This window comes from Maniola jurtina, chromosome 11 (assembly GCF_905333055.1).
Source record: "Maniola jurtina chromosome 11, ilManJurt1.1, whole genome shotgun sequence".
Taxonomy (NCBI): Eukaryota; Metazoa; Arthropoda; class Insecta; order Lepidoptera; family Nymphalidae; genus Maniola; species Maniola jurtina.
Window position 1 is genome coordinate 3,108,176 of NC_060039.1, and position 16,538 is coordinate 3,124,713.

Here is a 16,538-nt window from a genome sequence, read left to right on the forward strand (position 1 = left end):
TAAAACCACGTGGACAAAATCGCGGGAATTTGCTAGTTAGGTATATAAAAGGAGACCGACTGATCAACGCAACCACAGCTCAAACTGCTTGAGGTAAAATTTTGAGATTTTGATGTAGGTTCTCATTATAGCTTATAAGTGCCAAAGAACTTCTGGAACTTTCAGAATTCCCCAGCCAAGCAAAGCCGGTTTGCCCGATAAGATGTCTCCCTTCACACAATGCTTAGAAGAGCGAAATTTCATTAGCAATTGCGAAATAAATTTTTCACTAAAAATAATGCCGCAGACAACAGAATTTCGAAGCAAGTCCGCCAGTACGCGAGCGGGGCACAATGCAGCCTGTTGCTTTGTTTTCATTACTCTGCGTAACCTAATAAAGCGGGTCTCCTCACTCACAAAGAGTTTGTCTTTTCATTATAAAAATCATATTTGCAGCAAAAAGCCCTAGGTTGGCTTTTATTTACGTGCTCTGTTAAAACTCTGCGAAGTTTAATTTGATTTCTAAAAAGAAGTCTGACGCTGTATTTAAATGGAGTCTGTCGTGAAGAAAATTCTTAGTTTTTATGGTTCCACGGTTCCTTATGTATGGGTTCTCTGTTTAAACAAGGAAATCTTATAGTTTCATCTGTTCGTCTGGTGTCACAACCATTAAAAAATAGTTTTACCTACTCGCTACTACGACATGTTTATATTTCATTCAGGGTTCCTAAATACTGCTAAAAGAGAGAATCGAAAAAAAAGGTATACCCTTCCCGAATAGTAAATAATTAAATAAATAGGTATTTCAAAACAATTAGGATTTTAGGCAGTTTTCTTTCTCTCTTACTCATATGGATAAGATGGCTGCCCAGTCAACGAGGTAGTACGTTTCACTTTTCACAAGATAAGTCCCACACTTCATCCCAAACACCAAGAAACTCCCCTTTAAAATGTATAGTATTTAAACGATTAGTTAAAGAGCCATCCTAGTAAGTATTTTTGTATCGAAATACAAAATATGAATGGATAGCACTTTGTCGAATTCGTTCGGAGTTTCGAAATAAATTTAAAAACGAGCGGAACTTCAGACCACGTTTGTTTTGAAGGAAGCGCTCGCGAGCGATAACTGATACGTGCCCCTCAATACTAATATCTGTTTAATAATTCTCAAAAGAAACAACACTACTTTATAAATCCGAAATATTTTCAATCGTATCCTTAGGTCCCATAAATTCTTCTGAAATGTGAATTTTGAAAAAGGGCCATTTTTGAGATTCATACAAGCAGTATTTGCAGGCTTCGGTTCTAGGGCGTAGACTTATTATATACCTGACTACGGCAAGGCCAAAAGGAAGGGTTATGATTTTAGCAGTCTATGTATGTAGGTTTGTCTATATGGGTGTTCCACCGTAACGCCTACATTACTGGGCCGATTTTGATGTCAATCAATTTGTTATTATGATCTGGGTGACATAGGGCCGTGACTAGTTACCAGTCTACTACCAACCCGGTACGGTGTCTCATAGAAAACGATAAGATAGGGGTCATTAAACTACCTTACCTATACCAACTCCTTCTACCTTTGGCTGAATGTCACTTACCGCTAGATGTACTGAGGTCAACGGCTACGGCCATAGAGATGGCTACGGCTAACTTGACATCGTTTAAAAAAAAATAGGCACACCAGTAAAAGTTACGATCTACTAACGGTGTCAGTTAAGTTTCAAACAAATCTCTCAAGCTAAAAAAAAGTTATACACATTTTGTACAGTCACCAGTTTAACCTATTGACCACCTTAACAGGTGTAAAAGGTGAATAGAAATCTATTAGAACCTTACTTCTAATTAGTTTATACGACGATATTTTATTTCTTGTAAGCGCTTATATTAATGTCTTATTAAGGTTCTTTCAGACGTGCCACAACCACCATCACAGCATTCAAAGTGAACTAAAGCGGCAACAAAATAGTCTGTGTTGTGTAAAAACAGGCGTTACTTTGAAGAAGTCCATGATATACAAGGAACCAAAAGCTTAATTTGCTATAATCCACTAAACCATTCAAATCTGTATGGTTCAACATGCAGCATACGATATGCACCGCCCGCCCCCCCACTGCTAAACATGCAAGATTTAAGCTTTAATGCATTTAAGCTTTTGGTTCCGTGAATAAAATAGCTGGGGATAAAATCGTATGAAAACGCATAGTTCCATTCACACCTATTGTATTCACAGCTCGTTCACACAGGCTGCGTAAGCGTAGAAGAAGCGTATTCAAAAGAACTTGTAAAAGTCTAATTGAATAAAAATATTTTGAATTTGAATTTGAATTTGTAGACGTAGCGCGTACCATTGCGTTGTAATGTATGGAACTGTATGAAACATGGCACATCGCTTGCGTAAAGCGTGGAAGTATGCATAACTCTGTGTGTTAGGGGTTTACACACTCACTTTCACTACGCACGTGTCACGTGTACGCAATTGGTGTGAATCGGCCTTTGGAGTCGCGCAACGCGTTCAAGGACTATCACGATTTTGTGGTCAATAACGCAACGCAACTTCAGGCAGCTACAGGACAACACTTTTGCTGCCATGGTCTGTTTATTATGTAGTCCGTCTGTATAGATACTTAGTGTATAGCGTCTTTTACCACCTTATAGGAATTTTAATATTTACTAACTAATCGACGGTCCACTACTGATAACGGGTCTCTATAGTCTGTCGTGGTAGCCTACTGCGGACATTATAAAGAGATGTCAGGCTTACAGGTTTCCTCACGATTTTCCCTTTACCGTTAAAGCAAGTGATATTTTATACTTAACTTATTTGGGAGAGCGGGGGTTCGATTACTTTTCAGAGTTTTAAAGCAGTTAAGTATATATAGGATTTTAGTGAAGCGTAAACCTATTGAATAAACATACGTCCAGACCACACGGCTCGTATATTTCTTACACGCCAAATTGAACTAACTACTCCGACAGGTTCCGTTCAGACAATAAAGAATAAATAAAGGGAAACTTAATGCAGAAAGTTCGCTGTGTCTCCGAGATAGCTCTACCCCTTTCTTCCGGTCCATAAAATTTTTATAAAAGGTGACGTCCCCAATGCATAGTTTGTAGGCGTGGATGATAAACTTTTAAACTTTACGACCGGCTGGGCTGCTAAACGTTTTAACGGTTGAAGTAAATCATTGAGTGAGACAATTTTTCCTTGTGTTTATTAAATTCTTTGTGAACTTGAACAGCCTTTAGACCAGCACAAAGTTATCTCTCACGGACTTTTTGGCCGAGCAGACTGTAAACTCAATTCTTATCCGTCTAAAATTTCAAGTTTTAGTTAGATCAAATATTTATTATTTTTCATAATCAAATAATCTAGGAAAAACTAGATATTTTTATTAAATTAAATATTAAATAATAAGTGACATGATGAATTAAATTATAATGAGTTGAAATATAATTAATTTTGTAAAAAAATAATTATATAAGTCCTTAAACCGTTGGTGGTCTTTTTAATAAAGGTCGAAACACTTCACAACGATAGTGAAAATTCAAAAATTTAAAAAATTTCCAACAGGCCTAAGTTTTGTACGTTGTAGGTATTATTTAAAACATGATGACATTATTCTTATTGCCGTACAATTAACCATTTCCGAGTGGAATGATGCCAAGTTGAACAGCCAGGCCGATTCTTTGTTCAAATGATATTATTTTGTTAATTTCACTCAGTTTTTTTATTTTTTTTTTAAATTCGAATGATAAAATTCGTAGATATAGTAAATAAGCATTATTTTCTTTTCAAGTCAAGGTAAAACTGCAGAAAAGTCTAAAGTTTTTTATATTTCGAGGAGTAAAAAACGATATTCTGGGGTAATAAATAAAGGAAATAAACACGGGCACTCCATTGCTTATTATTATTCACTGAAAGCGTCTTACACAACTTTTCCATCTCCTTAAAAGATCTTTCACGACTTACTTACAGGTACTTTTGGTTTTTATTCACTTGAAGTGTGTGAATCAATAAATACTTGCTTACTTACATGTACTAAATTTTTGATGGAAGTGTTCTTTTTCTTCGAAAGTTCATCATACATCATAATGTCATTGGTTTGTAGGGCGAATAAGTCATTTTTTTCCATATATAAAATCTATATAATATATTTTTTCGCCTTTTCTAGAAACCAGTGAAGATTACAGGATGTACCTCCGATACTACAACGGTACAGCAAGGCGCAAATAGCCTATAATATCCTACGGTCATCGCACATCAACTCAATACCAAGAATCTATTAGATAGGTACTTAGATAACCATCGCATCGCACACTTTAATCCCCTGCAGTCTGCATACCACTCATCTTCTCTGGCTAACTTCTCTAGCAGCCATCCAAAAAGCGTCTTGATTGAAAACAGCTGCTAAAAGGCACCTACCAGCTCAGTGCCTTACAAGGACTGATCGCTCATATTTTAGTTGTTCAAGGGAATCCAGTCTCAGATGACCTATTTTAAGAGATGAAATGCGTTTAGTTATTCTATGTTAAACTATGGATATCTATATCTATACTAATAAATAAAATTGGAGTGTCTGTCTGTAATTTCGAAATAACTGCCGCATATTAAGGTCATATGGTCATTTGAACGATACTATAACCGAATCACACGTTTTTAAAATTTTTGTCTGTCTGTCTGTCTGTCTGTCTGTCTGTTTGAAAAGGCTAATCTTGGGAACGGCTGAACCGATTTTGACGGGATTTTCACAGACAAGTAGAGAATTGACCAGAGAGTAACATAGGCTACTTTTTTAACCGACTTTCAAAAAGGGAGTTGTGTTTTTCTACCTATGTACACCGAAATCTCCGAGATTTCTGAACCGATTTGCGTCATTTCTTTTTTAATTGATAGAGGAACTTTGCGATATTGTTTTATAAAAAATTTGGAGTCCAACTCCTCAATCCTGATGCTGCAGGGGATCTGACCAATCCACGCGGGCGAAGCTGCGGGCATCAGCTAGTCACGTAGTAAATTCCCGATCAATTTTATGACTAAAACACTCAAGAGCCATACTTTATTCAACCGTATATTTAATCTGTCACCCGCAGAACCTCGGAGGGTATCGGGGAATGATCGCCGGGTCGCGGTGTGGACCATTTGTTCGAGTGTCATTTGGCTTTGACGTAATATACTAAACGCGTATTGTATTGAATGATGTCGTTTTTTAGGGTTCCATATCAAAATGGAAAAATTAAAGTGCTACTTTCTCCATCCGTCCGTCTGTCTGTCACAATCGATTATTTCAGTAACTACTAAAGCTATCGACATGTAATTTGGAATAGTTGTATTGTATGATAATATACCTAATAGAGGCTCAACATCCTTTAAATAATAAAATCTAAAATAATTTTAGTTTAATTAATTAATTAATTAATGTATTATGAATAATAACTATAAGTACCAAGGGATATAATATGAAAGGGATTTACCCTGTATAGTGTATATTCTTAAGCAGAATCGGCTTTCTGAGCCAGTAAAACGTATGTAACAATAGATAAACTTGATGATTCAAAATAATGATTCAAAACAGTAAATTCAAAATACCTGTTACGGTATTGTATTAGTCTGTGTAATATCCTAACGTCATCTGTCACTTGTCACATACTTGTCACTTGTCACCTATCGCTGTCTTGATACAATGTCTGTCTGTGTCGTGTGAATGGAAATAAAATCAAATCCAAGAGCATCCATCTTTTATTTGTAACACACCAATGAAATATGGTGTCAGAAGTGGGATCACAATAAAGAAAAACAATGCAGGACGAAGATTTTGTGAACACAAAGCCTAGAAGACCACCAGGTCACAGCGAGTCGTCAACCAGCCACGCCATGACGCCATTGCCAGTAGGCATGACCCTGCCGCCGTTCATCGTTGAAGGTAACAACGTCCCATTGTTATGGAAAAAATGGCTCACACGACTGAAAGTCTATTTAAAGGCAAATAATTTAGATGAAGCCGAAGATGCACGTAAAACAGCCATTCTCTTGCAATTCATCGGATCAGATTGTCTGGAAATTTTTTACTCATTTGACCTAGATATCGAAAAAGTTAGTTTTGGCGATCTCTGTAACAAATTTACACAGTATTTCACTCCGAAAATAAACGTCACGATAGAAAGGCATAAATTATTTAGCAGGAAACAACTACCAAATGAATCTATAGACACCTATGTCACGGATCTAAAAAATTTAAGTCACACTTGTGAATTTGGTGACATACGTGAAAGCTTGCTCAGAGACATATTTAGCTGGAACTGCAACAACACTTACTATAAAGAAAGGATTCTAATTGAAAAACCGAATACCCTAGAGGAGGCAATAAACATAGCCAAGCGCTGTGAGTCTACTAAACAACAAGCAAAAGCATTGGAAGACGCATCATTACATTTCATAGGACGCGTGTCAAGATCACCAAGTCGCAGAGACTCTTCCCATAGAAACAGGTCCAGACACCAGTCACAGCAAAGACGTCAACGCACACCATCAACGTCAAGTCAGAGGAATACATCATGTGGTCGGTGCGGTCAGGTACATAGATTCAAGTGCCCAGCTCAAGGTGTCAAGTGCAGAAAGTGTAATAAGTCCAATCATTTCGCTCAGTTTTGCCGTTCACATCAAGTAAAAGTAGTCAATTGTGAAAATCAGTCTGTAAATAATGAATCTTTGTTTTATGTTGGTTCTGTCTATTGTATACAGGATGATAAGTCTAATTTGTCAAAACCTTGGAATATTGATCTATGTATAAACCAAATACAGGTAAATTTTTTATTAGACACTGGAGCAGACACAAATATTCTATCCATTCACACATACAACTCATTAAATCTGCCACTTTCCAACATACACAAAAGTAAGAACACACTTTCTACATACAGTGGAGAAATTATCCCTCTGGTAGGTCAATGCAATTTGTCAGTGATTCATAAAAATAAGTCATGTACAGTTAACTTTCATATTGTCGACATGAAAAGTCAAAATATTATAGGTAGGGATACCTGTAAAACTTTAAATTTAGTAAGAAAAATTAATAGTGTTTCTTTCCAGAATTTAACATGTCAAGATATAGTTGATACAAATAAGGACTTGTTTGAAGGTTTAGGTTGTCTAACAGAATTTCAATGCGAACTAACCTTGAAGCCTAATGCAACTCCATCTATAGAGGCATGCAGAAGGGTTCCATTCCGTCTTCATCAACCACTAAAACAAGAGCTAGAATCTATGGAAAAAAGTGGAGTCATACAACGAGTTGAAGAGCCTACTGAATGGGTAAGCGCTCTAGTCTTAACGTCAAAAAAGAATGGTAAATTACGTCTGTGTATTGATCCTAGAAAGCTAAATCAGTCAATTTTAAGATCACATTTCCAATTTCCAACCTTAGATGAAATTAAATCTAGTCTTGCTGGAGCTCAGTATTTTTCAACATTAGATGCCAATAAAGGCTATTGGATGCTCAAGTTGTCAGAAGCTTCTTCTAAGCTCTGTACATTTATTACACCTTTTGGACGATATAGATTCACTAGGTTACCCTTTGGTATTAATGCAGCTCCAGAAATATTTCATAGAGAAATGATAAAAAGATTTGGTGATATTGAAGGTGTTAAAATTATGATGGATGATTTTCTTATTTATGGTAGAACTGTAGAAGAACATAATCAACGGTTACAAAAAGTCTTAGAAAGAGCACGTCAAATTAATGTAAAATTTAACAAAGAAAAGTCTGTGTTTTGTCAAAAAGAAGTCAAATATTTAGGCCATATATTTAGTGAAGAAGGTGTACAAGTTGATAAGTCTAGAGTAAAAGCTATTTGTAACATGCCAAGTCCTAAAAATATAACAGATCTTCAAAGATTCCTAGGTATGGTCAATTATCTTAGTCCATTTATTAAAAATTTGTCACAGCAAATAAGTCATTTGCGAGCACTTTTATCAAAAAATACTGAATGGTATTGGTCAGAGCACCATGAGTCTCAATTTAATAATATTAAAAAAGTTATTTGTTCAACACCTGTCTTAACATACTATGACCCTAAAAAGGAAATAATTTTATCTGTAGACGCATCGAAGGATGCCATGGGTGCAGTGTTATCCCATGACAAGCAACCCATTGCATATTCATCTGCTTCTCTAAGTAAAATACAACAGTCCTACTCTCAGATCGAGAAAGAACTACTAGCTGTCCTCTTTGGTTGTACTAAGTACCACCAATACATATATGGTCATAACATAACAGTGGAGACAGACCACAAACCTCTCATAACTCTTTTCAAAAAAGCTCTATATGACATTCCCCCAAGATTGCAAAGAATCATGCTTAGATTGCAGCCGTATGATCTAACTGTTGTATACAAGCCTGGTCGTTACTTATATATTGCAGATACTTTGTCTAGAGCAGCATTAAGTGAAACTTGTTTGTCAGAAGTTGATCAAGATATAGATTTACATGTCAATATAATAATGTCTAATTTGTCAGTCAGTCCAGAGAAATTAAAAGAAATTCAAGAGTCTACAGTCCAAGATCAAACATTAAGTCAAATAATTCAATATTGTCACAACGGATGGCCTGAACATAAGCGTTCAGTTAGTCAGTCAGTCAAATCTTATTATAGTCTCAAAGATCAAATATATGTCATTGATAACGTTGTCTTCAAATCTAACTGCATTATAATCCCAGAGTCAATGAGAGAGTATATATTAAAACTAATTCATTCTGCCCATCAAGGTATAAACAGCTCAATCCGTCTAGCAAAAACTACAGTCTTTTGGCCAAATATGCAAAATGACATAGAAAAATATATAGGTCAATGTAACATTTGTCTATCTTACCGTCGAAATAATAGTAAAGAACCAATTATGCAACATGAGTATGAAAACATACCATGGTACAAAATTGGTATAGATATTTTTGAATTTGAACGAACTAAATACTTAATGGTAGTTGACTATTATTCAAAGTATATAGAACTTGCCAAGTTAACATCAGGCTATTCAGCTAGCCAAGTAATTACACATTTAAAGTCAATATTGGCCCGTCATGGAATTTGCAGGATTGCAATAACAGACAATGGCCCCCCGTTTAATAGCAAAGAGTTTAAGTTATTCACTCAAGAATGGGACATAGAACACATAACTTCTAGTCCATACTTAAGTAGGTCAAATGGTTTAGTTGAAAGGACTATTGGAACTATAAAAAATATGTTAATTAAGTGTAAAACTGACAAATCTGATATGTATTTAGCATTACTTTTGTACAGAAATACCCCTAAACAAAGTCAATATTCACCAGCAGAGCTGTGTATGTCTAGACAACTGCGTACAGTAGTTCCTACTGGAAAAGAAAACTTGCTACCTAAGCTTTGTGATATGAATAAAATAAAGAAATTAAATGAAAAACAAAAGTCATACACAAAATTTTATTATAATAAACATACAAAAATGCTTAAACCACTACATGTAGGTGATAAAATCTTATTTAAACACAAACCTGAACACAAAAAATGGGTTCCTGGAGTTATTATCCAGATAGGTCCTGAACCTAGAAGTTATCTAATAAATAGTGAACTAGGACAGTTTAGGAGAAACCGTCAGTTTATCATTAAACAGTCAGTACACACATAATATCATTTTCCACAGCACACAACACAGTCAGTATACCTATAAAGATGTAAACAAAATGAAATTGTTATTTGTTAGTAAGTTTGTTAGTATTTCAATTATTTAAAGATGTAAACAAAATGTTAGTATTTAAATTATTTTTCAGGAAAGGTAAAGGTTCAAAAAACAAATGTCAAATGTCAATTTTAGTAGTAACTAGTAGTCTGTCAATGTATCGAGAAAGGCAAAGGTTGTAAACCATGCAGCCTGGATAGTCATAAGTGATTTTCTTGTGGTGTTATAAAAAATAATGTTGTACTTGTACTATGTATATACTTGTGTTTATAAAATATAAAAAATCTGTCGTTGTCATAATAATAAAATTGTTAACAGTTAGTACCTAGTGTTAAAATAAAAAAAAAAAAAAAAAAAAAGGGAGATGTTACGGTATTGTATTAGTCTGTGTAATATCCTAACGTCATCTGTCACTTGTCACATACTTGTCACTTGTCACCTATCGCTGTCTTGATACAATGTCTGTCTGTGTCGTGTGAATGGAAATAAAATCAAATCCAAGAGCATCCATCTTTTATTTGTAACACACCAATGAAATAATACCTACTCTAGGATTACTAGCAGTTGGGTTCACTGATAATATGACGACGAATACCAAAAATCAGAAAAAGCTTTTATTTGATTTTCAAAGAAAAAGACGTGTGATATCGTAATCTGGTCACGAACCCTGCGAATGATTTATCTTAAACGGAGGCTGAGTGGTGAGATAAGACATAACAAATCAGGGTCGGGATCGACAAACTTGTATAATATAAGTATTTGTCGTGACAATTTTGTCGATTTTCCTCTATTAAACTTATTATTAAAAGTTTTTAGAATTTTTGGATTTGCCTCTGTTTCATTATTGTCTGTGACTCCACATTGGCACCTCATTGGCACCGACTCCAAAAAATGTTATTATAGATCGACATTAACTCTTGTAAACATAATAATATATTCAGTAATCAATTAAATTATTTTTTACTTTTTAGTTTTTGTGGTTATTGAAGTCAGTTTTCTATGATTTTTTCACAATTTTTAGTGGCGCTACGGTATCAAAATATGCTAAATCTAGTTAAAACCCTACTGTTTACTAAGCTATTACACTGATCGCGAGCAATTTATTGTAACCTATTGAGGAGTTCTGTTCTCCAACTTCGAAGACATTCATCAGATCTTCACCAAATTTATAAGAAACCACCTGGGAAGTATACATTTTCAAACAAAAAGAAAACCAAATCCGTCCAGGTGTCTTCGACTAATCGGGGAACTTATGTACATAAAAAAAATTGAAAAAAAAAAGATTACTTACGACGAAATGAGAACATCCTCCTTTTTCGAAGTCGGTTAAAAAAGGGGCAAATATTAAACACACAAAGGTACATAATATAGTATTTTACTCAACACACATAACGTTTCCGTTCTGTCATGAGTGAAACATTGTTATTTATTTACTGTAAATAGTTAAAGCTAAGAAAACTCTAATGTTTGTGACATGACATACATACTCCATCATTATCAGGCAGGTAGGTACAGTTAGTTGCCTATTTATTTTGACCATCATAAGAGACATTATACTTATTGAGGATACAATTGAGTTAAGAGCAGTGAAAGCATCTAGCAGTCCCGTTAGGTTAGTGCAATGTGCCTATTAGAAATGTTTTTAACCGACTTCAACAAAGGAGGAGGTTCTCAATTCGTCGCAATCTTTTTTTATCAGTGCGTGTTGATATAGAACGCTTGGGCTTAGTCGCGGTGGGCCAGGTGGCAATTATTTTCGAAGGAAGCCAGCCCGCGCTATTGTACTTAGAAAATTAGGTGTCTGATACTCCCATATTAGTGCGACCAACTTACTCGAATCTGTGAAGTGAGAAAATTGAAATTACTTCAGCATCTTAGAACATCATTCAACGGCAGTAAAGTTCCTGACAGATTTCCCCTTTTTGGATCACCGTATCGAAAATTGTATTAACAAACATTCATGGATTTATAAATACTCCAAACATTATGAAAAATAATGATTGTTGAACCCGGGCCCCCAATTGGCCTCTAAGAGGCCAACCTCTTATTATTCTTAACCTAAGCTACTCGTTTATTCTCCAGCTATGGAGGTCTTGCCATTGCAACCTCACTTTTATATTTGCGAAAATATTTTTCAATCTATTGCATTCTCGTTCGGTGCAGCATAAAAGAACAATCTGCATCGCGCTTTTGAAATTTAATCAAAACAACAATAGAGAGAGCCAATTCCATAGGACGGACGTATTCTTAGATCTTGTACGCAGAATGTCCGCTTTTATAGATATACTAGCAGACTCGCCCTGGCTTTACTCGGACAGAATTTATGAGAACGAATTATTATTTATTTATGAGAATTTATGATTTATGAGAACCTACTTGTAGACGATCTAATCAAATCCAGGCCATCCTGTATGCACTATGCATCCACAGCTGGACATAAGCGATCCTCCGCCTTTCACATCTACCTGCATACCGTGGCCTTCAAGTCATTGGTCCAGCGGGTTGAAGGTCATCCTACACTGCGCTTACCAGTACCTACGAGTACATGGTCTCCACTCCAGAACACGTCTGCCCCATCGGCTGTAATTTTGCTGAATAAAATATAGGATGCTGTGAGAAAACCGATTAGGGGTAGGTATCCCATGTGATCCTTTTTTACTTAACCCACGACCCAAAAAGAGGGGTGTTATAAGTTTGACGTGTGTATCTGTATATATGTCTGTGGCATCGTAGCTCCTAAACGAATGAACCGATTTTAATTTAGTTATTTTTGTTTGAAACGTGGCTTGATCGAGAGTGTTTTTAGCTATAATCCAAGAAAATCGGTTCAAGCCGTTTGAAAGTTATCAGCTCTTTTCTAGTTACTGTAAACTTCATTTCTGGGGGGTGTTATAAATTTTTAATTTACACTTGTATTTAACTAGATTTTGTCTACGACAGTGATATCGCAGTCGGGGGGCTCTTATAATATGATTAATAATCCATACTAATATTATAAATGTTAAAGTGTGTTAGTCTGTCTGTCTGCTAATTTTTCACGGCCCACCCGTTAAACCCGACGGGACGGGTGATTTCGACGTTTGGTGCAGAGATAGCTTGCATCCCGAGGAAGAAATTCACCACCTTTTATTTTGCAAAATCAATGATTTCCTTTAGATTTCAAAACCTAAATCCTCGCGGGCATCATCTTGTATTCAAACGTTTTCGCAGTTATAAAAGGGCACAATTTTTATTTAAAAAATTCATTCAGAATAGGGAGGCGCCAAAGAAGGCTTCAATTCCATCACACGACCCCTCAGGGACAGTTAGGGCAGTTAACTTTCAACTGGTCCAATATATTTCATAATTTAACTTCACAACAAATTTTTCAAGACTTTTCTCTGGTTTCTTGGAAAATAAGTGTAATTTCAGTTTTCGAGATATAAGCTTTGGTAAGATAAGTTGCTTTTTTCCTCTTTTTTCTTTTAAATTTTGACAGGTAGGTCTTATAGCACAAGTAAAGGAATAAATCTGAAAACCGTGAATTCGATTTAAAATGTGTTTCAATTTTCAAAGTAAGATAACTATATCAAGTGGGGTATCATATGAAAGGGCTTTACCTGTATATTCTAAAACAGATTTTTATTTATGTTTATTCATACCTAATAGTTTTTCATGTTTGCAGTTTGCAAAATGTCGGAAATATAACCCCAGTATGGAACCCTCGGTGCGCGAGTCTGACTCGCACTTGGCAAGTTTTTTTATTTCTTTAGGCAACCAAGATTTCTAGGTAAGCATTTCAGCAATTATACTTTTCTCTATTACCTAATGATTAGGTAACAAACAAAATAATGATAAAATTGTTATTTTTAATAGACTTCCCCTGCTGAATTTAATATCATTTTTCAAAAATTCAAAAATAAAATAGGGTATCGAAATAAGCCGAAAATTCGCGACAACGGGCTGTTCCTGATGTTGTTTTTGATTAAATTTGGACAAAACTCGGATTGTTCCTTTATGTCCCTGCACCGGACGAGATTGAAATGGACGTGAAAATATTTTACGCCTACACACTACAAAATAGCCTTTCACAGGATGGGCGAATATGTTCCAGTGTTATTTTGTACAACGCTGGGTTCGTCTTTGAGCTCATCGTTAAAACATAATTGACACATAAACATCAATCATCATCATCATCATGACCAACCCATCGCCACTGCAATACTGGGCACGGGTCTCTCTCAGACTGAGAAGGGTTTGGCCATACCACAGACAGACTTCACACACCATAAAGAAAATAATTACCCAGCAAGCAGGTTCCTCACGATGATTTCCTTCACCGCTACAGGCTACATATAGTAAGTGACATATAACATAATACAATAACTGCTTAGACGCACATAGCTGTAAAAAGTTAGAGGTGCGTGCCCGAGATTGAAGCCCAGATCACCCGACTGTAAGGCCAATCTTAACCACCACTTTTTGCGACACACAACACATGATTTTAACAAATAAATAAAAATAAAAACTACAATATGCTGAACTATGGTATTATGATTGTTTTTTGGTGTCGATCCTACCGCAAGAGTGCCAGAGTTATGAGTCCAGAGTTCTGTAATATACACAAACAAGTTAACAGCAAACACCAAAAAAGCCACTATTTGACGTATTTATTTTGTTAAGTTTTATAACGGAATGTAGAACTCTAAACTCTTTAAGTATTGGGCAAAAGATTGACACTTGAAAAAACTGTATTTTTTCACGCAATTTCCTTCGAGTCCAAAGTAAGTCAATCGTTAAAAAAAATATTATTATCGTGGTTCAGATCAGCATTAAAGGCGAAGCTGTGTGCTTAGAGAATAGCACATCAGGTATTGTTGTTCCGCCCGTCAATGGAGTTTGAACTTTGTATATTTTAATACAATATTGAAACAGTGAAAACTGAAATTTCAGATATTTTATTTTTTGCACAATGCTTTAAAAAAAAAATATAAGTAATTTTTTTTTACGTTCGTTTATTACAAAATACGACACCTAGAAATATTTCTAAAATGTTATTGAAAACATTGCAATAAAATAGTACAAAATATATCAAATAAAAAAAACTAAATTAAAATCGGTTCATTCGTTTAGGCGCTACGATACCACAGACAGACACAGATACACAGATACACGCGTCAAACTTATAACATCCCTCTTTTTGGGTCCGGGGTTAAAAACTTGTAGTAACTAAGCATTACCTAAGTAATATTACGGTTTTGCACTAACCTACCTCTTCTACATCCTTGTGCTTATTATAATTTAAATATGTCTGTTAAACTGTTCAAACGAAAAATGCTTCAGCGAATCTCCATTATTAATTTATCTGTAGAATATTTTCGTAACATAGGTACAATATTATAAGTAATTAAATCACAAAGCATCACACAAGCAAAGTTGATTAAATTCGGAACACAATTGAAAACTCGGAATCGAAACGGTCCAGCGCAGCGGCGTGAGCGTGTCCCTGAATGTTGCGCCAAAATTACTAAACGCTTTCCTCATCTAAACTAATCGACTATAAAAGACCCGATAGCAAACTATCAAAGCATAGACACAACAATCAACATGAAGTTGATTGTTGTAGCAGTAGGATTATGCTGTCTTGTGGCGGTATATGGACGAGAACTTGCCGAAGATGAAAAAGATCTCGTAGCAGCCGCTACAAAGGGGCACCACCATGAAGAGGGTGGTGGCAAGGAACACCATCACCATCACCATCACGACCATGGCGAAAAAGGACACAAAGGCCACAAAGGCCACCACCATCATCACAAAGGTGATCACGGTGAACACGGCAAACATCACCACGACGAACATCATCACGAACACGGCGGCCATCACAAGAAGCACTGGGACGAGCACGACCACCACGGCGACCACCACGAAGCCGGCCATCATCACAAAGGAGACAAACATGGCCACCACAAACACCACGACAAAGGAGAGAAAACCGACGGCTACCACAAGAAATACCACAAGGATCACTTCCATAAAGACCACCACTTCTACGATGACCATCACGATGAAGGCAAGCACCACAAACATGGACACCACGAAGGACACCACGATAAACACGGAGAACACCACAAGAAGGGAGGACACCATGATCATGGTCATCACGAACATCATCACGGTAAAGAAGGCCATCATGACAAGCATCATCATGATGAGAAGCATCACGGCCACAAGGGTCATCATGGGCATGATGAGCATCATCACGGCCATCACGATCATGGCAAGAAGGGTGGCCACAAGGACCATAAGGAATGGGGCCATCACAGCAAGCACTGATCTCTATTTCAACTGTGATATTATTTGTAAGAATTTAATCAACTTGTGTTTAACATAGCAAATAGGTAGGTAGTCGTTGTTCCCTTTTCTATTTATATCTTCCATTACTTCTCTTTATAGTTAAGTTTCTAGAAGACCAATGGCTGTGCTCTTTCCTCTCAAATCTGTGTTCTGTCTAGAATTTTATTTGTTATGTTAAATTCTAGTAATTCTAGTGAAAGACTTGTGTTGCCTTTGTTATTTGTTACGGGTTTTGTTACTTTTGTAAATAAGCAAATATTTTATGATAAATGATTATTAAATAATTAAACTTTTATTAGTAAAAACCAGCAGACCCAATATAAAATTACTCGCAGTCTGAGATAAAATACAGTTTTTTTTTTAGAAATTTCAAGTTTGCTAATAACAAGGTTTCAACTTGACACACTTAGTTAATTATATGAAAAATCGACCTTAGCCCCGTATTATTTCTCCAATGAAGCTGTTACTAATTATTATTATCTATGCTAATTATTTAACAAGTTACCCATAAAAT

General features: G+C 35.8%; 1 protein-coding gene across 1 annotated transcript; it reads left to right on the forward strand.

The window, feature by feature from the left end:
• The first annotated feature begins 15,277 nt into the window (after nucleotides 1–15,277).
• LOC123869602 (histidine-rich glycoprotein-like) lies at nucleotides 15,278–16,045 on the forward strand. Its single transcript, XM_045912582.1, has one exon. The coding sequence runs from the start codon at nucleotides 15,278–15,280 to the stop codon at nucleotides 16,001–16,003; it is 726 nt and encodes a 241-aa protein (XP_045768538.1). The 3' UTR covers nucleotides 16,004–16,045.
• Nucleotides 16,046–16,538: the final 493 nt, after the last annotated feature.

Excerpts from the sequence above, each read along its gene's own strand:
- LOC123869602 (XM_045912582.1), top strand. The coding sequence starts at position 15,278 with ATGAAGTTGATTGTTGTAGCAGTAGGATTATGCTGTCTTGTGGCGGTA.